The following is a 23,525-nucleotide window of genomic DNA, read 5'->3' on the forward strand; positions in this document are numbered from 1 at the left end:
CCGGGCCTAGAGCAGGAAGGCTTCCTGGACACTCCTGGTCTTCCACCCTCCCGAGTTACCTAGAATAGTGCCCAGTGTCCCCAACACACCTGTAAAATAGGAGCCGTTCTCTCCCCTCCCCCAGCCCGTAAGTCCCTTGCTGAGCGTCAGGGCTGAGGAATACACAGGCACCTAGGTAGAGAGACGCAAGTGTGAGCAAGGGCTGGTGGGTGGCGCAGCCCTGGGGCTGTTGCGGCGCTGAGGGGCTTGTGTTGGGTGGGTTTTGTGGGGCACGAGCGGAGCGAGCCAGGCCGGGCCTCCCCCGCCCCCGTGTTTGGCGGGAAATGCTGGCCCGAGGCGGGCCCGGGAGCGTCCAGGTGCCGCTGCCGCCCGCCCCCTCTACGGCGGTGCCGTGTCCCCCGGGACAAGCCCCCCGCCAAGGCACAGCCCGGGCGGGAGGGCGGCTCCCGGGCAGCGAGTCTGTCCTGTGTAGCCGCAGCCTCTCCCCCAGCACAGGGCTCAGCGGACGGGGCGTGAGCCGGCCCCGGGAGGAGGCGGGGGCAGCGGCGGGACCTGCCCTGAGCTGTTCCGAACTTCCCCAAGTCCCGCCGCCGGGAGACGCGGGGAGCAGCATGGCCCGACTCCGCCACGCAGCCTGCTGCTGCTGCTGGGGGCTCATCCTCCTGTGGGCGGCGGCCCGAGCAGGTGAGAGCGGCCCCCCTGGCGATAGACAGACACCGCCGCTGCCCCGGGGGACGGACAGATTGACCCCCCTCCGGCAGGGGATGGAGGGAGACAGTACACAGCCCCTTCAGCGGGATGGAGAGAGAGACAGACACGGGGGCCGTCTGGGGGCCAGGCAGATACTGCAGCCCCCACCACCTGTCGGAGTCTGTGCCAGGCACCCAGGGTGGCTTCCCAGCGCAGTGACAGACAGACAGACAGACCCCCGCAGGGCTCCCCCTCCACACCCTGAGCGCAGCGCGGCGCGGCCTCGCCGGGCAAAGGGCTGATCAGTTCCATGGCTCTGCCTGCCTGAGCTCGTCCCTCTGGGTCTTCTCAGCGAGTCCCGTTGTATCAGAAAGGCAGCTGGAGCTGGTTTTGTCTGCCACTGGCGCCCATAGCTACAAACCCTTCTTGCTGCTTGTGGAGTTACTCTTCTTAATCTTCTTATTTTCTATAATAAACCCCTCAACGTGGAAGCAGGTGCAAATTCCGTGATTGTGTTGTGCATCTCCAGGTCCATTCCCTAGTGAGCCGATAACTGTGCCCCTTGCTGCCCAGAAGGATCAGTGTAGCTGAACTGGCATGAAGTCGAGGGTCTAGCCATGATAGGGATGTTTGAGGCAGCCAGGACACATTATAAAGGGATTTAAAACAAACGTCCCCTCGGTCAAGTCCTTCAGTTCTGATAGGAATTAATGATAGCCGACTGGTAGGCAAGAATAGATGCAGCACTACTTCCAGAGCAGATCATGCCCTGCAGTCCAGAGGGTAGTCAGTACAAAAAAGTTTATTTAGGTGCCCATATTTCCTTGTGTATAGCTAACATACCCAGTGGAGAATAGTGGCTGTAGGCACGAAATATTATAGTAAAGAATATGATACATTACAGTGGTCCCCAACCTTTCTGTGGGAATAGCATATTCCTATTCCCAGAAGAATGTGATGGGTGCCAGACACTCCGGCGCTGAAATGCCACCGAGAAATGGCAATGCTTCTCGGTGGCATTTCGGCAGCGTGGTGTCCTGCGGGTGCACACAACTACCCCGGCGGGTGCCATTGCACCCGTGAGCACCGCAGTGGGGACCCCGGGATACAATGTTACAATTTGTAACTTTAATGTTCTGATTTGTGGGTGTATAATAAATATTGTCCTTTTAGCCCCAGAAGTGCTACATAAATTAAAGATCTGGTGTTTTGTGTCTGTATATTAACTTGTTGCTTTTACTGTGGTCAATGAGAAAATATCAGGTTATTTTAAAAAAGTTTCTTGTCTATATTACAAAGACGAGAAGCGATTCTGCACAGAGCTGCTTTTCATTTTATATCTGCATAAGATATTTGTAGCCAAAGTTGTAAGGTTAAAATTAGGTTAATTTAATAACTAAAACTGATGTGAGCTGTAGCTCACAAAAGCTTATGCTCAGATAAATTAGTTAGTCTCTAAGGTGCCACATGTACTCCTTTTCTTTTTGTAAAACTGCTGTAGCACTTTCAAACTCCTTCATGGATTGCTTTGATTTTTCTGCATCCTGTTTATTCTGTCTATTGTCCCACACCCTGGTGACTTCAAAGCCAAGGGTTGGATTTAATTGAGATGTACATTTTTGGTAGCCCTGCAATTTTCTGTAGAACTGGAGCTTCTATTTTAAAAATTAATTTCCCACCTATTTCATTTGAGAAACCTTGCAGATATGAATGAATGCCATGGGTCTAATTGTATGCAGCTAGAAAAAAATAGCCCCTGAGAAGTGTGAACAGTCCTATTAACCTCAGTGGAAATACGAAACGTCGTGATGAGAACAGAAAAGATTATTCAGTAACTGGAAGGAAGGAGGAAAGAGAAACTAAAAGGAAAAGTCTGGTCACTCAGTAACAGACTTAAAGGTGGCAATTTTGCAACAAAGAAGCTTCAAGAACAGAGAAACTGCCGAACTAGAATTAATTTGCAAACTCGATACCATTAACTTGGGCTTGAATAGAGATTGGGAGTGGCTGGGTCATTACACAAATTGAATCTATTTCCCCATGTTAAGTATTCTCACACTTTCTTGTCAGCTGTCTGAAATGGGCCATCTTGATTATCACTACAAAGGTTTTTTTTCTCCTGCTGATAATAGCTCATCTTAATTAGCCTCTTAGAGTTGGTATGGCAACTTCCACCTTTTCATGTTCTCTGTATGTATATATATCTTCTTACTATATGTTCCATTCTATGCATCTGAAGTTGGCTGTTGCCCATGAAAGCTTATGCTCAAATAAATTTGTTAGTCTTTAAGGTGGCACAAGTACTCCTGTTCTTTTTGAGGAGAGGAGCAGGAAGTTAAGGCAATAGCCCATGGTATAGAAAATACTATCCAGAGTTCAAATTTGCAAGAAGTAGTCTGACATCTCCCCCAGCACAGGAACAACAGAAATATATCAGAGTAGGAGGCAGGAACTAAATTAGTTTCTTTCTTACCACAGGTTTCAGAGTAACAGCCATGTTAGTCTGTATTCACAAAAAGAAAAGGAGTACTTGTGGCACCGTAGAGACTAGCCAATTTATTTGAGCATAAGCTTTCGTGAGCTACAGCTCACTTCATCGGATGCATACTGTGGAAAATACAGAAGATGTTTTTATACACACAGACCATGAAAAAATGGGTGTTTATCACTACAAAAGGTTTTCTCTCCCCCCACCCTACTCTCCTGCTGCTAATAGCTTATCTAAAGTGATCACTCTCCTTACAATGTGTATGATAATCAAGGTGGGCCATTTCCAGCACAAATCCATGGTTTAACAAGAAAGTCTGAGGAAGGGGGGGATAAACAAGAGGAAATAGGTTATTTTATAATGACTCAACCATTCCCAGTCTCTATTCAAGCCTAAGTTAATTGTATCCAATTTGCAAATTAATTCCAATTCAGCAGTCTCTCGTTGGAGTCTGTTTTTGAAGTTTTTTTGTTGAAGGATAGTCACTTTGAGATCAGAAATCGAGTGACCAGAGAGATTGAAGTGTTCTCTACCAGCAACCACATACCACACAACAGAACCACTACCCCAGGAACCTATCCTTGCAACAAAGCCCGTTGCCAACTGTGCCCACATATCTATTCAGGGGACACCATCACAGGGCCTAATAACATCAGCCACACTATCAAAAGCTCATTCACCTGCACATCCACCAATGTGATATATGCCATCATGTGCCAGCAATGCCCCTCTGCCATGTACATTGGGCAAACTGGACAGTCTCTACGTAAAAGAATAAATGGACACAAATCAGACGTCAAGAATTATAACATTCAAAAACCAGTCAAAGAACACTTCAATCTCTCTGGTCACTCGATTTCTGATCTCAAAGTGACTATCCTTCAACAAAAAAACTTCAAAAACAGACTCCAACGAGAGACTGCTGAATTGGAATTAATTTGCAAATTGGATACAATTAACTTAGGCTTGAATAGAGACTGGGAATGGTTGAGTCATCATAAAAAGTAACCTATTTCCCCTTGTTTGTTCCTCCCCCCTCCTCCCCCCCCCCACTGTTCCTCAGACGTTCTTGTTAAACCCTGGATTTGTGCTGGAAATGGCCCACCTTGATTATCATACACATTGTAAGGAGAGTGATCACTTTAGATAAGCTATTAGCAGCAGGAGAGTAGGGTGGGGGGAGAGAAAACCTTTTGTAGTGATAAACACCCATTTTTTCATGGTTTGTGTGTATAAAAACATCTTCTGTATTTTCCACAGTATGCATCCGATGAAGTGAGCTGTAGCTCACGAAAGCTTATGCTCAAATAAATTGGTTAGTCTCTAAGTACTCCTTTTCTTTTTTCTTACCACAGAACAGTGAAAAAAAATCAAGAAACTTTTGCTGTAAAATGGATGAGAGTCCAATTTTGTGGGAGGGGTGGTCATAGGAAGAGATGTAAAGCTGTCCTACCTTATCTCAAAGACCTATTTTTCAAAGAACATGAATCATTTGTGTGATTCAGAAGGTAAGGAAACTCAAAAAGAAACTTGAGCTATGGAGAAAGTGTTATAGCCAGTATCTAACTGCCTCAACAGCTTTGTACTTAGGCATTCCCCTGTCCCCCAAGAGCCTGATTCACTTGGCTAATGAACCCCTATGCCCTCCCCTCCAAATTTGAGTGAGTGGACTTGAGACCTGGTGCGTGGGGTTGTAGTACCACTTAGGTTTGGCCTGGTTAAAAAAGTGGTGAGGCTCCGGAGCTTATGCTTGTATGTATGTTTGTGAAAATCATGCATGGAAGTTTCAAAATGCAATACATAATTCACATAGGGTTTGAATGTTCCCCCCTCACACCTTCCCACCATTTGCACATATCAAGTAACTAGTTTTATATAATGGTAAGTGTGGTGAGATGAAATATCTTGCTTTGACTTGATAGTATGGGGGGAATAAACATGAGTTTGGACCAGTAATTAAGTCTCCCTACTGGAAGAAGGAAAACCCAAGTAGTGTATATCCAAATAAAACAGAAGGTATTGTCCTTAGATTTGTTTCTTAATTTGGAAAGGTTTAGGTTTCTTCTCTAATATATGTGCAGTATAAGGAAATCTATGAACAAGTACTAGAGATTTAACATTTGATACGTATTTCAGTCTTAAATGTACTTTGAAAGAGTGTAAACTTCCTATTTTGGGGGCGGGGGTTTCTGAAATCTTATTAAGCAGATAGTACAAGCAGTATCAAAATAAAAATAAAACTGGAAAAACACCATAAGTTCCTCACTGTAGTTGAACTGAAATGTTGCACTAAAACTTGACATCTAACTATTGAGCAATGTGTTTGTGGGCTGAAAATGAAAGAGGTACAAATTTGTACAAGTTCTGCATTTGTGGTTGCCAAGTTCTGCAGAAATCACTTTCACGGAGATGGTAGGTATGGTGTTGTACAATTAATCCTCTGCATTACCCCACCTAATTTATACTGTCCATCAAACTTAATTGTGCATACTTTTTGTAATTAAAATATGTTATTTAGTACATTCAAAGCACTTGATGAATACACCCAAACACCACTGAGGACTAAGCCTGCAAACTTGGGCAAAAAATACTGGTGCTATCACTCCTCCAAAGTTGCAACTCCTGCAGTTTTAAGGAATAAGTCATAAAATATCAGGGTTGGAAGGGACCTCATCTAGTCCAACCCCCTGGTCAAAGCAGGGCCAAGCCCCAAATCCCTAAATGGCCCCCTCAAGGATTGAACTCACAACCCTGGGTTTAGAAGGCCAATGCTCAAACTGCTGAGCTATCCCTCCTCAGTTGTTTAAGATGTCTAATTTTAAGATAAGGTCCATTATTTAATAAGCTTTTTAAAATATGTAAATCTAACCTAGGACTGGCCGAGCAGCAAAGGAAAAAATAGTAATTAAGCAACACTTGAAAAATTTTACTGGTGTTATGAGATGTGCCAAATGGTATTTGAATAGCTGTGGAGCTGGTTGAATGCTGGGGGGGAACAGTCTTTAACTTATTTGATAAATATTAATTACATTTGTCAAATAACATATACTGAATACTGTTGAACCTGCTTTCTTTGCTTTTCTCTCTACTTTCTCTTATTTCTTATAGTAGATTGTGATTTTTTTTCTGGACATCATCAGCAGTGTCTGTCTCCTCTTTTCCTCCATTCTCCCTCAATCTGTTCTCTCCTTATTTCTCTTCATTGTGTGCTCCACTGTCTACCATGCTTTGTATATCTCTTCTTTTTTCTACACCACCAAATAAAAGAGCACCTAATTTTTAGCATATCCCATTAATCTCTCCCTCTCTCCCATACCTACCCACACATGCAGACACAGGGCTTGGGAATTTTACCAGCACCTGACAACAGGACCACCATCTACCAGACACAGACTGATAAAAGATGGGAAGTGGCTTCCACTGTCTAGGATATCATTAGTTGAAAGCAAACACCACTTAGCTTTTGGGAAAGGGGAGGGTGCTAGGATTAATACTAGAGTGCTGTCTCTAGATCTTTCCTTGAGGAAGTCAATCTTTCCTATCAGCCCCCAGCCAGTATGTATTTGCTAAATTTGAATTCCCCCCGTAACCCTCAATGACTACTGGAAGGGAGGAGGAGTATTCTTGTTTCATTTGCTTTCCCACCCCTATGGTGTCTTGGCTGCTGTAGGGTGTGGTAGTAGGTATCTCCACAAACTACCCTGTCGGCAGGGTTGGTTTTTTTTTTTGACTCATCCTCAGTGAATAGCTCCAATGTTCACCTCTGGTTGCTACTCAGACCTTCCCAAGCAGCAACAGAACAGAAACTGACCCAATTATTATCAGTGGTACTGCTGTTATTCAGAATCCCTGTGGACTGCAGTGGAAACTGATAAGACAGTGACCAGCTTTCACTCTGCTGCAGTTTAGCAAATCTATGAGCAGCTGCGGCACTGAAACTGTTTGCATCACTTACACTTGGTTCCTCTTTATCTTTGCAAATACCAGGGGTAGAAATTTTAATTTTTTATTTATTTTTAAGACACTTTAGACTCTGCAGAAGTTGATATTATTCACCTGGGAAAGATTCCAGACAAGTTTTCTCAAGTCCTGTGTATGCTATTGATTTTCATAGAAGGTTTATTAATGTGACAAAAGTTCAGAAGAACTATAATCACAAGGTCCATCATCATATGTCAGTTCTGTGTGTTTGTTTACAGAGTGAAATGCTAGTAGAATAGAAAAACTGAAATGGTCTGTGTGTTGAAAAAGTTTGGATTATATTGTGATGTAAATTTATGTAAGTGCATTCAGACCTTGCTAGTTTGCGGTTTCATGTGTTTAGAAGTGTTACAGGGCAGCGCTAAGGCTGAATAGGTTGACTGCAAGCCAGGTGGAGTGAGTTAAGAAGGACTGGATGGATCCCTTAAATGTACTTTTTCAGACTCTAGTAGCAGTGTTTGAGTTTTTAAAAAAGTATAAAATGTTTTTGGAAGTTAGCTGGACTCTACTGAAACAACTTAACTTCGTTTTGAATGGATATTTTTGTTGGGGATTTCCTTCATTTAAAAAAAAAATCAAAGAAAGAAAACAAACAGCAAAAGTTTAAATTGGGTTAGCTTGTAAGGCCTGTGAGAGGAGAGTACTTTTCTGGCAGTTCTTGTGAGCACATCAAAGCTTGTCTCCCCTTCTGCAGATTGTAGTAAGTCATAGAAGGGGAGGAGTGAGTTGGGGATGGAGGAAGAGAATTATACCCGCTTGAGATGTGAGAATAGTGGATGACAGAGGGGGAGAGTCTTCTATTCACACCGAAAACTTTATGCACTTAACAGATTTTTATATTTAGAAAATGTTAGTGTCTAGTTTTTAAATGTGGATAAAAACCTCCAGCTTTCCCCATTCCATATTTACTTTTGATGTCCCTTTTTTGTGCTCCCAGATTCTACACACATGCCCACACATACATGCATGCCTTCTCCCTTTAATAATAAGACTGAACAGTTAATTAGCTCTTTTCATCCATAGTTTAAAGCAGTTCTTCACAAAGCCTCTTGCCTCCCTCATTGCCCCTTGCCCTCATTTTTAGACCAGGGAGTACAGCTCTCCATGGCTCCCACAATCCTACCCTTTAATGCTTCCCATGGTCTCCTGCCCTCAACCTATCCAAGCATCCCCTAGTTTAGGCTCAGGAAACCATGCTGTCAGCAGCAGGTCAGATTATATTTATAAACATTTAAAAATAAATTGAAAGCCTACTATAATAGCCTCATAAAGACAGCTCTGTACCAGTGTGGCCCAGAATGGAGGCATGGATTACAAGAAGGGAGGGCGTAAAGTAAAATAATGCATCTTGCAATTTTGAAGCACCTCTGCACAGACTGTTTCTCCACCTTAGTTTAACTGGTTGAGAGTCAGGATCAGGTTTTACTTCAATGTGTTTTTTTTGTTTTTTGTTTTTTAAAGGCAAAACAGCAAACAGTTGGCTCACTTCAAGGAAGAGAACACCTTGCAACATGCAAATCCTTATATTACTAAATTAATCCTTCTGTGTAAGAACAATAATTAACTTCTCTACTTGTTCTTAGTTGCTTCCCATTTATTCACTAGGTTAAGGAGGAATAGAGTACTTGCTGTCCTCTCCACCCAGTTTTCCAATTCCTCCTCTTTGTATCCCTGTTCTTATACGCTCCTCGTTAATGCCTGTCCTCCCTACTGAAGCACAGAGCACAGACCCCTTCACATAAGCTCTTTATATTATAAATCTTTACAAGTTCTCCACTAACTCTTCCTCTCTATCCCTGGAAAAACAAACAAACAAACTCAAACACTGAAAGAGTCTACTCTTCAGCAAGGCCAACAAAATAAATATATACATTTGGAGTTTGTAGGCCAACTCATTTTGGAGATATGATGAGTCAAAACAGTCTTGAGAAATTTCTCATCCCTGGGTAAAAATGGTTCTGGGTTGTGACATTCAGGGTATTAGCTTCTTTGAGTAAGATGAGCTTTGCGGAGCAGGCTGGAAGTCAGACTTATAATTGGAAGCTAGCTTCTACCTTAGTAGATGGAGATGCTAGTGCTGCTCTGTAGTGGACCTGTTGCACCATCTGTTTTCAGGGGAATCTGGATTGTACCACTGTTTATTAACTCTTGTTCTCTCCCCCTTCCTTACCCTTCACTCCTACATGGTCAGTTTTTGTGAACTCAGCTTGCAGCAGGATGGATAAAAATCAATGATTTTTTAAAAAAAAAATTAAAAATCGGTTTTTATTTAAATAGGATTTTTTTGATAAAATGCTTTTTGAGGAAAAAACCTATCTAAAGATAAAGATATATTATAGCTCAAAGATATCTCATCATGGAATAGAGATTATAAATTCTAATTCTATAGTATGAGACAATATATTCATGTAACGTTTAAGAAAAGTTTTGTAAATGAGTTCCAATAGTTCATGGATTAGGCACCCAATTTTATGAGGTTCCAGGGGCTTCTGTATAGATTTAGGTTAATCTTTCTATCTGCTCAATGGGACTCAGTGTTCAGTCTAGAAGATACCATCAGAGATGCTTAGTTTTGCAGTTCTCAAACTGGATTTGTGTCTCCAGAGATAACATGCTTGTTAACAGCTAAAATGTTTTTAAATAAATAATATGTAGAGATGAGAAATAACAGACCTCAACCCTGTCCCTCTGCAAATTTGTGTACACAGAGTCAATCCCTTACCTCTCTCTAAAAGTGCAAAGTTTCAAAAAGTTCAATGAATAGAAGATTATTGGGGGCGGAATAGATCTGGACAAGGAGAATAAGTCTGGAGATAAATGTGAGAACGGAGGGACAGGCAGCAGAAACAAAAGTGAAACTGAGCAGCATATTCCAGAAGTCTTGAGGTCTTTCTGAGTGTAGCCTTCACTGATTTGAGATCTATCATACCATTCTCTCACTAGAAGGGAAAACCTATAATGGCAGCAGGCCGTAAAAGAGACCCAGTTTGGGAATATTTTAATGAAGTTCCTCTACCTGTGGGTAAGACAGGCATGCGTGCAAAATGCAAACAGTGCAACAACGAAATGCAAGGCCCAGTTGCCCGAATGAAACAACATCATGAGAAGTTTTCCTTCTCAGGAGGACGCTGCGTTGAAGATGATGAAAGAAACATGTCTGAACATGCAGGATCTTCAGGTTGGTAAACTTTTTTATTTCATACTTCTTTCTTAAGGACTGCCTGTCTTCCTTCTGGACTATTCTTGAATTCTCACGTTTGAGCAAAAAATATAGTTGTTACTCTATGGTACTATCATTTTAGATGCAGTTGTGATAAAAAATAAATAGTTGAAATAGATCTTCCTTTTACAATTTCACCTTTAAAGTAGTACTGAGTCTCAGTGAATGCAATGAGTAATACTAAATGAGCAGTATGGTAATAATAATTAAATAACTGCACTGACTTATTTTGTTTAGGAGAACCCATCCTCAACATACAGGATTCTGAAGACTGTCCACCTTCAAGATCACCATCATTTTCTGTAGTTTCAGAGTTATCTGCCAGTGATAGTGTTTCAGTCACATCATGTATGTCACATAGCCACAGTATATCACCTGCAGCAAAAAGAAAAGAAAATCTCCATCATCCAGAAACAACCACAGATAAGTTTGTGATAAGAACGAGCAGATTACAGAAAGAGGTAATTGATGAAAAAATTGCCTGGTTTGTTTAAGGAACCAACTCTCCTTTCTGTATGATTGACAACCCACACTTTATTAACATGGTTCAGTCATTAAGACCAGGATACAGTCCACCCAACAGAGCAGATGTCGCAGGCAAATTGCTGGATAAAGTGTATGAAAAAGGAAGTGAGCAGTGTACAAAAGGTCTAGAGGGTGAAATTGTTAACCTGAGTCTTGATGGGTGGGGAGCAATGTCCACAATAATCCTGTTATATGTGCTTGTGTGACAACAGAAGAAGGGAATGTCTTCCTTACAGAAACACTTGATACATCAGGAAATGCACACACAACAGAATACTTACAAGAAGTAGCAGTAAAAGCTATAAACTGTGGGAAAAAATTCAAATGTCTAGTATGCAGCTTGGTCACAGACAATGCTGCAAATGTATCCAAGATGAGAAGAAATTATTTAGAAGAGAGTGAGGAAAGTCCCAAGCTAATAACGTACGGTTGCAGTGCTCATTTGGTGAACCTCCTAGCCAAAGACTTCAGTGTTCCAGAAATAAAGGCTAATGTTGTTGAAATTGCAAAATATTTCCATAACAACCACTTTTCAGCAGCTGCTCTGAAAAAAGTGGGAGGAACCAAGCTAACTCTCCCACAAGATGTGTGATGGAACTCAGTAGTGGACTTTTTTGAGCACTATATCAAGAACTGGCCTAATCTGATGATAGTTTGCGAACAAAAACATGAAAAAATAGATGGCACTGTCACAGCCAAAGTTCTTAACATTGGGCTTAAGAGAAATGTGGAACACATGCTGAATACTCTGAAGCCTATTTCTGTAGCCTTGAACAAAATTCAGGGAAATAGCTGTTTTATTGAAGACGCTGGTGAAATTTGGAAGGAACTGAGTGAGATCTTAAAAAGAGAAATATGCAATGATGAAGTTAAATTACAAGCATTAAAAAAATGAATGGGACAAGCACTATTTCCAGCTCATTTTCTTACAAATATTCTCAGTACTTGGTACCAGGGTCAAACCTTAACTGCTGAAGAAGAGGAGTTGGCTATGACATGGACATCCAGCAATCATCCCTACAGAATGCCAACTATAATAAACTTCCGAGCTCAGGGTGAACCACTCAGTAAATATGCTTGCTGATGATGTTTTAAAGAAAGTCACACCAGGGAACTGGTGGAAGTCACTGAAGCACTTGGATTCAGAGACTGTTGAAGTGATAATCTCACTTTTAACAGCAGTAGCTTCTTCTGCTGGTGTAGAAAGAATATTTTCTTCCTTTGGACTAATTCATTCCAAATTGAGAAATCGTTTGGGACCTGAAAAAGCAGGAAAGCTTGTTTTTCTTTTCCAGATTATGAACAAACAGGAAAATGAAGGTGAAGATGACTGGGTTAGCTGCAGAAGCCAATATTTTAAGTTTCTCATGTTGACCTGGCTGACAGAATCCATTTAATTTTTTATTTTTTAAAAAATATATTTCATTTTATTATTTTAGTTAAAAACAAGTTTAACAAAAACAAACCTGATTTTAAAAAACTTGAATGTTTAACTACATTAAAAAATCATATGCTTGTTTTGTTAAAATATTATATGTTTGCTGTTGAAGAAGACCATCTAGAATACATAACGTTGTTGTTTTAGTTAAATAAAATAATTTAAATGTCTGTCTGGTGATGTTCTCCTCCTAATACAGCATGGCAAGAAAATCCGCCAAATATTAATGATTAACCTGTTGAATTGGAGATAGTTCACCTCCCATTGATTTCATAAATATCTGCTTCAATTACCTTTGGTAAATGAAATAACCAATCATTCATTTTCTGATATAGCTGTAAAACTAATCTGAAAAGTTTTCAAAATAAATCACTTTAAAAATGTACCTTCTAAAAATGAAACCTACATCTACCTCTGAGTTGTGAAGAATATGTATTAAGGTTATAACAACCAACAAGAAAGCACTTTGATGTCGAAATCCATGATTAAATTGAGTCTTCCCGACTAGTGATTTAAATAATGATTTAAATCAATTTGATTTAAATCAAATCCACCCTGGCTTGCAGGGATTGTTTGTAACTCTTTTCAGCACTACCTGCTTACCAGCCTGATGAAACCAGCTCTTATTTGTTCAGCTTTCGGTCGTTCAGCCCAAGTGAGTCTCACATGACAATGGGATTTCAGTTTCTCCTAAACCTAGAGCAGTACAGATACATTATGCATTACTAGATGATAACTAAGGAGGTTTAACCTTTCTTCTCTGCCATATGTGCTTGAAGAAATGTCAAGTCTTTCATGTCTCAAAGCACCCTCTATTTAGCTTCCATCCACACTAGTCAAGCAACACCTTTTAAAACATCTGCTCCAACTGCCATTTGGGAGGGAGTACTGGAGTGGTTCCCTTCCCAAATATACATGTTTGCGTTACACCCAAAGTACCTGATATCCTCAGAACTCCTATAACACTGAGTCTGGAAAAAGAGAAATGTAGTTCACTGGTAAATAATAACCAGAGCTGGACTTTAAATTTTGATTCAAGAGAGCTGTACCTCTTATGTAGCTGAGTATTATGAACACTGACATGATTAGAAACAGTTACTGCTCTGCCTCTGAACACTAGACTAGCCAATAAAGTGTTTCTGACTGTAAAGTTACAACCTTTTAAAGTAATAAACACTGAAGTAAAAAGAATGAAAACTGCCTTAAAGCAACTGAGTTATCACCGTGTCAGAAGTGCTTGAGCAAGAGCTTAGCAACTCAGAAAATAGTTTTTTTTAATTGAAAAACTTCATAGCTTATGATGGAAAAAAATTACTTCTTAACAGGGTATTTTAGGGCACTGAGCAAAATGGGTGCATTTTATTTGAAATCAAGCTAGGTATCCAATCATGAATGCCATTACATACTGCCTTTGCAAAGCATTAGATATTGTGCTGATACTCATCTCTTAGCTGTTTATATGGTGCCAGTCGTCATAGTATGAAAGCTAAATATGGTGAGATTTTCACGGTTGTCCATGCTGCATTCAGCTCTCTGCTTGGCAGGTTTCCTTAGTGTGTTTCTTTTATTTTTCTCTCCTCTGTTTTTCGTTGTCTTCAGTTCTTGCAGGAAACCTTTTGCACAAAGGTGAGTCATGTATTTTGTTCTGAAAATTCAGCCTTGGGCTTAGTCTTATCTCTTCTAGAATAAAGTTCCATCGTCAGTAGCCTTTAACCAAATATGCCTTGTCTCTAGCTCTTGCAAGTTTTGTCCTTGGCACCATTAGCTGTATTGTCCTAGAGGAATGTAGGCAGTGTTGCCCACTCTCACATATTTATCATAAGAAACACAAATTTGGCCCTTGCTGGAGCCAGTCTTCCCATGACGTGAGAGGCTCATCCTTCAAGTGATTTTTTTCAGGCTGTCTGGAGAAAATCCCGTCTGATAGGTTGCCTTCCCCCATGTCCTCACCTCCTGGGGAGTTTGTTTGTTTGTATAGTCACTCAATCACAGCTGCGATAAGAGACTTGCAGAACACTTCTTCTCTCCTCAAGAGCCAAGAAGGTTTTGGAGGAGGGAAAGAGAGCAGCCAATACTATTTTCTCAAGAGAAGAAGGGGAGGAGAGAACAAAAATTACCCAGCAGCTCAGGGTGTCCCTGTCCCACCCTTCTTTCGAAAAATGGGTCAGTCTTCTCTCTGCTCCTCTATCCTCCCCTTTCCTCTTCTATAATGCTGCCATACCAGGCCTGGGATGGAGGAGGAGGAGAAGGCCCTCTTGGAGCTGCCCTCTCCCAAGGCCTGTGAGAGGGGTGTTTGTGAAGATCTTCTGAAGCTGCCTAGGCCTGGTGTGTTGTGAAGATCCAGTGGAGCTGCCCCTCCTCCCAGGTGTGTGCGTTTGCGCGCCTCTCTCTCTCTCCCGCTGGAGCTTTTCCTCCGACTAGGTCTAGATGGGGATGAATAACCTACACTGGAGGAGCAGAGGTGTGCTGGGAGTAAGGGGCACATACAGGGTTGCAAGGCAAGAGGTGCGCAGAATTGTTGTGTGGCTGGGTGTGTGGAGTTGATATGTAACTGGGATAAGTGTGAGTGCTGGGGATTTGTCACAAAATAAGTTGTTTTGGGGTTGGGAGTGCAACGTTGATGTGTTGGCCAAAATTGTATTTCTCACTGTAAATTGGCAATGTGAATTGACACACGTATTGGAGGCGGACAGGGGAAGTTAAAGTCAGAAGACAGCTCAGTAATCGTTAAAATTAAAAAAAAAACAACCACCACCTTACAATTTGAGACAACCTCATAATTTTGGGGGTTCTGACTCCTGATTTTTTAACTTTTGGTGTTTGCGGTACTATGCAGCTGTCTTGATGGGTTGTGAATGGAGTCCTGATGTTACCAGGTCCCATGTCACTGAGGGCTGAAAGATGAAGGTTGGGATTTTCAAAAGTATTCAGCATTGGTCTTTTGCCATTGACTTCCTACCAGAGCAGAGTTAGGCTAACTGAGCACTTTTTCAAAATGCCAGCTGAAGACTAGGATTTTGAATTGGTAGAATAAGTGAATAGGGACAGGTCATAGAACAGCAGAGTGATATGCTCTTGGCATCTTTTCCTGTATTCTGTACAGTTGAGTTTCTGTGCTGCCTTCACCTTCAGCCTCTGATCCGGCGATTTAAAATTGGCCAGTCTGTAGGTGACTAATACATGGATTGCTGGGGGCACATCTTCATCAGTGGGAAAGGGCACTGATTATATAAGTTTTGTGGGAAGCTGGATGTAACCATCATCATCCTTTCAGTCTTGTGCCTTGAAGAAATTGTACTGAGAAACATCCATGTATTTGTATACAAGACAAAAGTGAACATGGTGTTGAAATTTGAGGAAACCATCAGTCTAACTTAAGTGCATTGCTGTTTTAGCAAGATTGCTGTTTTATTTAATGTGATTTTCAAAATGCTAAAGGAAATAAGCTTGTGTTTTTATCAGGATTCTATAGAAAAGCAAGATAAAATCTCAAGTTCTAGGGAGCCAGTGTCATAATAGCTTGGGGTTGCCTGCCTGGATTAGAGGTGCAAAGCAGCTATCAAGTGGCTCCTTCACAATTAGTTAAACAGGAGAACTATTTAAAAAAAAACCTTTGCAATCTTTTGAATCTCAACTGGAAATCAAAGTTGATGATGCTTATGGTACTCTGTTCGTAAATTGCTTTCCATATGTCTCTTTGTAGAAAGAAAAGGAGTACTTGTGGCACCTTAGAGACTAACCAATTTATTTGAGCATAAGCTTTCGTGAGCTACAGCTCACTTCATCGGATGCGTACTGTGGAAAGTGTAGAAGATCTTTTATACACACAAAGCATGAAAGAATACCTCCCCCCACCCCACTCTCCTGCTGGCAATATCTTATCTAAAGTGATCACTCTCCTTACAATGTGTATGATAATCAAGTTGGGCCATTTCCAGCACAAATCCAGGTTTTCTAACCCCCGCCCCCCCCCACACACACAGAAACCCACTCTCCTGCTGGTAATAGCTTATCTAAAGTGACCACTCTCCTTGCAATGTGTATGATAATCAAGGTGGGCCGTTTCCAGCACAAATCCAGGGTTTAACAAGAACGTCTGGGGGGGGGGGGGTTAGGAAAAAACAAGGGGAAATAGGGGAAATATTTTCCCTTGTTTTTTCCTAACCCCCCCCCCCCCAGACGTTCTTGTTAAACCCTGGATTTGTGCTGGAAACGGCCCACCTTGATTATCATACACATTGTAAGGAGAGTGGTCACTTTAGATAAGCTATTGCCAGCAGGAAAGTGGGGTGGGGGGAGGTATTTTTTCATGCTTTGTGTGTATAAAAGATCTTCTACACTTTCCACAGTATGCATCCGATGAAGTGAGCTGTAGCTCACGAAAGCTTATGCTCAAATAAATTGGTTAGTCTCTAAGGTGCCACAAGTACTCCTTTTCTTTTTGCGAATACAGACTAACAGGGCTGTTACTCTGAAACCTCTCTTTGTAGAATTTCTTCTGGGTCAGGTATGGGAGCATCTTCTTTTCTATATCAGGACTCAACTGTGGCTGATGCTATGCGTTGAAAAGATTGTGGACATAGTTTCCTGCAAGTGATATAGCACATGGTCACTAGCTTTTTAGAGGGTTACTCTTAATACAGTCACAGTGTGTGCAGCTAATGTAGTATGTTTCTATCTTTGGAAAGGCAGTAGGAGAGTTTGCTGTAGTGTAAAATGTGTTAACTTTAATTGAGCGAGTACTGGGTGGAGCGTTTTGTTTAAAAAAAAAAAAGTCAATATAATTGTTTTGAAATGTGCCAGAATTTCAGTCCTGGAAACTGAGGATGTCCACAGGTCCAATATGAGACAGGAAGTGGCTCTACATGCTTTTCCACGTCTCTGCCCTGCCAATGAACTGGACCTTAGCTCTGTTCCTCAGGGGCCATCTCGAGGCCTGAGTAGGTAGTCTGGTTTTTGTAGCTTTTCATTTTTTTCACCCTTTAAGATTGTGAACAGAGGTATCAGATATGGTGAACCAACCAGTCTGTCCAGTTGTCTGTTACTTAAGTGAGCAAACAGGCATCTGATGATGATTATTCTAGGTCATTAATTATAGATTGAAACTAGTGACCTAGAATTGGTTGGCTGCATAAACTTCACTACCAATTGTCTCATCCATCTAGTTCTCCATGAGGGATAGGATATTGCAGTGGAATGAGGTCCCCACACGTCTTATTGCTGGAGATATGTAATACAACCTTCTAACTTTCTCCTCCTTGGTTTTTGCTTGCAGAAATCCGCTATGCAACTGTATATTGGATGAAAACTGAGAAAATAATCCAGGTCAAAGATATATTGGACAGAAATGGAGATGCCTATGGCTTTTACAATGACACCATACAATCAACAGGGTGGGGGATTCTGGAGATCAGAGCAGGCTATGGGAGTCAGTCCATAGGCAATGAACACCTCATGTATGCAGCTGGCTTTTTGGAGGGCTATCTCACAGCTCCGTAAGTACCTTTCAAGTTAGCTTACTCTGTAAATACCTAATTTCAGTGCATGATACTGCCAGCTTTTTCTTCAGGTCTCTTTTCTCCCTCTCTATTTTGATGCATATAAGTTAACTATAAATGTGGCAGTTCAGATATTTGTTACAATATAATACTTATCACCTTTCATTCAAAGATTTCAAAAAGTTTGTTTTTTAACAGAGAGTCTCACAACAGGCTGGAGAGAGAGAGATGAGTATTAAACCCATTTTACTGATGAGGAATTGAACCACAGAGATTAAGTAACTTTTCTAAAATTCAACAATTGGAATGCAAGCCCAGAGTCCTGTCTCACATTTCCCCCAAGTAGATCACAAATGGATGAATTAGTCATTCTTGAAAAATAGCTCTTATGGAGGGATACGTACATCTTCCCTTCCTTTCCTTGCTCAAATGCTGAAAGTACCCGAGTTAACATAAGGCAGTTGTTCTCCCTTGGGACACTTGCGTAAGTCTTCCATGTTGAAATCTGGAAACAAATGGGGGCATCTCAAGCTTCCCCATCTAACTGCCTGCCACATTCATCTCTGTGCATTTGGAAGGTCTGTTCTCCAAGAGCCAGCATTGTCTGAATTTTCTCCCATAAGAGATAAGTAAGTCTCTTTATGCCCTTGTTCTCTCCTTTTGCACACAGCTGTGACCATGCAGCTTAACTATCGCTTTTAAAGACTCTCCCCATCTGATAACAGCAAGTGGAAAGCATAACAGTCTGTTCCAAGATGCTGAAGGCTTTACTTGCATCAACAACTGCTCAGCTGTCAGGCATCAGGCTACAGCAAAGCTATCTAAATAGACTGGCATGCTCTATTTCACTAAGGAGCACATAGAACTTCCCTATGTTTCAGAAAACTTATGAAAAAAATGTATGATGAAATAAACTAAGAGGTGCTGATGCTCTTCTACTAGATCTTATCCTTTACCACATAGACTAAGAAAGTATGTGTCCTGTTGTGCTTTTTTTTTTTTAACTTGTAAAAACAAAATGACTTGCAAATAAAGGAAAATCACCACTTCATCCTCCCTATCCCCCCCACACCCCTCCACTCTTAAAAGGAAATAATTTGGCTGTTCCTGTGTTCATTTAGTACCCTGGACACTGATTAAAATGAGGACAATTTTATTTTTTAGCATTGCTCCCAAAAGCTGCATTACCTGGTACTATAAGGAGTGAGGGGGAAAATAGTTTATTTTATAATTGCTTTTGGATTTTCAGAATTCACAGTTCAAATCTGGTGGACACTACCTGTTAAATTCCTTAATACTAACTAGTTGTATTCAGACTGGGATGCAATCTATCATTGCTTGGACTAGAAATGGCTCTGAGTTCTTTCAAGTACCCTTGTTTTATACATGAACTGAGAATTATTGGCACAGATTTTCAAAAGCAGGTGCCTGAAGCTAGGCACCTAAATCCATGTTTAGGCAGCTAAATCAATGTCCTGACTTTCAGAGGCACTGAGTGTCACAGTTACAGGGCTGGCTGCACCTCGGATCCCTTCTCTGGTCTCTGAGTGCACCCCCACAGGTAATAGCCCTCATGTCCTCACCTTTTCCAGGGTGGAATCCTGCAATGCTCACTTAGACGTGGCCCTGGGTTACAGTATCTGTGGATCAGCTGCACTTACCCCTGCAGACCTGACTGGGTTTGGGTCTCGTCATACTTCCTTTCAGTGGCAGACAGAAATAAAATTGAAAGGAGTACTAGGCCTCATTTTGCTCAGCCAATTACAGAGCAACTCCAAATCCATCACACTGAGCCCCTGCGTTTCTCATGTACTTCAATGGAACATGATAGGTCCGAGAGAGCTAACTTTAAACTTGAAATATCATTGGTCAAACATCACTCTGGTATGATCTCTCCCAGCCTGCATCCTGTCAGTGATGCTCCTCTTGATTTAAAGAGGTAAATTGAAATTCTCCTTTGGCGTGTACCTTGAGATTCTCAGTCCGGTTTCCTAATTGCCTTACATTTTGTCCTAGGTAGAACAGAAAAGCTTAAACTTAATCTAATGAGCTGATTACTGCTTGAGTATGACACCATTATAAAGCATGAAGGACTTAGACGTTTCATTTAATATCTCAAGGCAATTAAAAAAAAGATCACTTGAGTCCCTGAACTCCTTCCTCCCTTCTGTCTGATCTCTGATTCGTATAAGGAGGCGAGGCCTCTCAAGAAGCTACAAGTCCCTGATTCTGCACTGGCTTGGTCAGTGAGCAGCCTAGAGATGCCACTGGTGTAAAGTGTGCCCTCTGTTGCTGGACATTCACTAGGTGTGGCAGATAGAGGTGTTTGTCGGGGGGCTGGTTACAACTCCTTGGTTACCTGCCCTGGCCCAAGCACTTATTAGAACAATCTGGGAGCTTCTCTAACTTGCTTATCTGGCTGTCATCCCCAAGGGAGCATCTGCCAGATGGAGTGTACTGCACTCTGGCCATTCCCTTTCCCTGTCCCCAACATGCCCCCTCCGCTGGGGTCTGAGGGGGAGGACTATGTAGGGGCCCACTCTGCAGGTTCTGTGCCTGCTGTGGGAATCCCCAGAGGGGGAGTCATGGTGAGTCTCTCCTTCCTTTGTGCTGCCTGAGTGGTACAATGGGAGCAAAGCAGAGATGAGAGTTTTCTGCTTACATAGGACTTGTGGTACATAGGCCCTCTGCAGAGGAATGCATTTCACCCTCAGATAGGAACTGGGAATAAGGCCTGCGGATCTTGCAAACCTATTCGTCCCAATGAGGGTTGCCCTTACAGTGAAATGACCTAGGATTGTTGCAGACTTTAACAGAAAGAAGTCTGGCCTTGTGACAAGTGCTCAGCATGATCATATGCAACCCAGGTTACATAGTTGGCCCTGATGTATTGCTCTCAATGCTAGGCGGGAGCTCCCTACACAGATGAGTGGCTTAGTTCTGCTCACTCTGGATCCCAGCAAAGCTCCTGGCAATTCCCATCCATTCCTCTTCCTCAAAACAGTAAGGCCAGAGAGAGTCTTTAGTGCTCTGGAAGTGTGCAGGACCCCTTTTTTCCTCTTTAAATATACATTTTTTGCATAGATATTTAGCTAATCCATTGAGGAAGAAACACTTGGTTAATTGGTAGTAAAACACTGTTAGATATCAGTTGAGTTTTTCACAAGCTATCAAATCAGCATCCACCTGAATGCTTTCTTGATCCCAAATGGGATCATCTTCCAGTAAACCATTTGTGTCATACTTTCAGTTAACGTGTTAGGACATCCAAGATGCTACAGACCTAAAGCATGCTGGAAAACAGAAGTTTCATTATAGAGATACTTAATCTCATTTTCTCATCTTTTTCCATTGTAAGACAGTTTGAGTGGGTGGTGAGCTATGCCATTTATACTCTGAAAAGTCTCCTCTTATTACATGCATCATGGTTTGTCTTGCACCAGAGATGCAAAGTTAATACTGTGATAAAGAAACAGCTGACTTGCAAACTATGCTGCTTATCTGTTACTATTCATGAAACCAGAATTGAAAGAAATGAAGGAAAAATGGCAGAAAATAACTTTTGACACTTATTCTTTCAGGCGTATGTATGACCATACTTCAAACCTGTATCCACAACTAATTAAGAATCCCACCATTCTAAGCACCATTCAGGAGTTTATGGGGTATGTATTGAGTTACTAGAAATGTGATTCTTGCATTCATGGCTTAGAAATAAAAGAATGATGGAATCCTCAGGTCTTTCAGCAGAGTTTGTTGATCTTGTTTGTGTGCTAAAGAGGAAGTAGAGGCTCCTTCTGTTATGATTATGTACCTAACAAGAATAAGAAGTGCAAACATATATTAAGAAGGGAATATGCCCTGTTCCCTATTCTGTTCCTTCAAAGAGGCATTTGAACTCTCACAAACAGGTTTAATTAATGCCAACTAATTCACAAGCTTACTGTATTCAGTTACTTTATGGACAAGCTTGTGTACTGAATACCACATTGGACTATCTCTTGGCACCTGTAATTTTTCCTATATATTTCCTACTGTAGACATTTGTATAGTGTATATTCTATAAGGTCAAGTACATTGTATGTTAGTTACTAAGTGCTGGAATCTTTCACTTACACCTGCGAGAATCAGGAGTGACTTTGTTCAAGTCAATGGAGTTACACTAGTTTAAAACTGGTGCACATGAGAAGAGAACCAGGCTCTAAATTGGGTGGCTCAGCATTTGGCCTAACTTATTTATTTCCTTAGGTTCATGTGTTGATATAATTTCTGTTTTCTTTCTTCGACTACAAATATTTCTGCAAAACCTCAGCCATTTCTGTAAGCTGTGCCTTTTGCCCATCTTTATGCTAGGAAGTGATGGCTCCATGGGTAGCATGCTTTCAGTAGTTCTGGACCCCACACTAGGACTTGTGCTTGTGGCTCATGCTGTTATTGCTGCACATATAAGTAGTGATCCCTCTCATAAGGTACTACATTAAAGGCATTTTTTTTGGCCTGTTGAAGCAGAAGTTAAGGATCCCAATGCTTCCTTATACCCCTCTAACCACCAGCCTTTCCTCAATGAAAAAAATAGCAGGCAATCACTATGCCCTGGTAAACATTCCAGGCGAAGTTCTATGCTGCATCTCCAAAGAGACGCTGCACAGCAGGTGCAGCTCAGGGTGGTGGATGGGGGTGAAAGTGGCTTTATACCCACCATTGCATGGCCCAGACTATGGATTGCTGTGGGGATTGATCTGCTTTACAGCAACCTTTGCTGGGCTGGCTATAGGCTGCTATACAGTACAGAAAACCTGTAGGCCTGAGAGCTATGACCATGCCCCTAAATGTTCCCAGGATGCACACTATTCCTGAGCCTGTGGAGGGAGGGAATGGGGGCATCATAGAGCCATTTATGTCAGCCCTACCTTGCGACAGCACCAAGGGAATTCGGTTGCAGTCATTTTACACTCCTGTATGCTTACCAGACTTGGGTAAAGGGGCCGGAGCAGGGGCCAGAATTTGGTCTGGCCTATTTTAACAAAACATGGTGTTTTATATTCTAAGCTCTGTCTGGGAGGTGGAGTGGGGAGGGAAGGGGAGAGACAGCTATGGCTGAGCAGCATTATCACAACTACATTTGTCCATGGTTAATCCACTCTATTATTTAGTTAATTATGGTGTAAAGTGTTTTTCTTTGTAGGATACATGGAATATGAAGAGTGCTCTGTAAAACCAAATTTTTTCCTTTGCAGGAAACAGGATCAATGGACCAGACAACAAATCAAAAATAATAAGGATGACCCCTTCTGGAGGCATGCTGGCTATGTTATTGCACAGCTGGATGGGCTGTACATGGGAGCCCAAGAATGGGCTAAGCACCACAAGCAAAGAGTAAGAGTGATGAAGCTCTCTAAGTGATTCTAGGGGGAGGAGGGAAGGATAGGGTAATTCAAAGTCAAAGATGTAGAAGATATTTAAAGACAAGGGTCTCTGCTGACCTATTCAGCAAACAAAGCTTTCATTAACATTAGTGGATATTCGGTATGGATTATGTAAGAAGTCTTCAGTGCAGATCAGAGAAATTTTCCCTAAAACTAATTTGCAACTCTGTCTTCTTGAATGCTGGTGGGGAATGATTTTATAATGCACACTCAGATTGGAAGATTGCACTCTTAATTGGTTTCTGGGCAAATAATTCTT

At 41.6% G+C, this 23,525-nt stretch overlaps 1 protein-coding gene across 2 annotated transcripts in view; it reads left to right on the forward strand.

Moving 5' to 3' along the window:
- Positions 1-410: 410 nt before the first annotated feature.
- The window catches only part of PLBD1 (phospholipase B domain containing 1), a 52,556-nt gene continuing 29,441 nt past the window's right edge, over positions 411-23,525 (forward strand). Inside the window, exons 1-5 of one of the 2 annotated variants that reach the window (XM_073327306.2) lie at positions 610-684; positions 4,534-4,686; positions 17,618-17,837; positions 21,422-21,505; positions 23,078-23,216. In XM_073327306.2, the coding sequence (XP_073183407.1) occupies positions 4,662-4,686; positions 17,618-17,837; positions 21,422-21,505; positions 23,078-23,216 (468 nt within the window). In that variant the 5' untranslated portion in view covers positions 610-684; positions 4,534-4,661. Of the gene's footprint in view, positions 685-4,533; positions 4,687-17,617; positions 17,838-21,421; positions 21,506-23,077; positions 23,217-23,525 lie in introns of both variants that reach the window. The other variant, XM_073327305.2, reaches the window with a different exon arrangement.

This window comes from Lepidochelys kempii, chromosome 1, assembly GCF_965140285.1.
Source record: "Lepidochelys kempii isolate rLepKem1 chromosome 1, rLepKem1.hap1, whole genome shotgun sequence".
Taxonomy (NCBI): Eukaryota; Metazoa; Chordata; order Testudines; family Cheloniidae; genus Lepidochelys; species Lepidochelys kempii.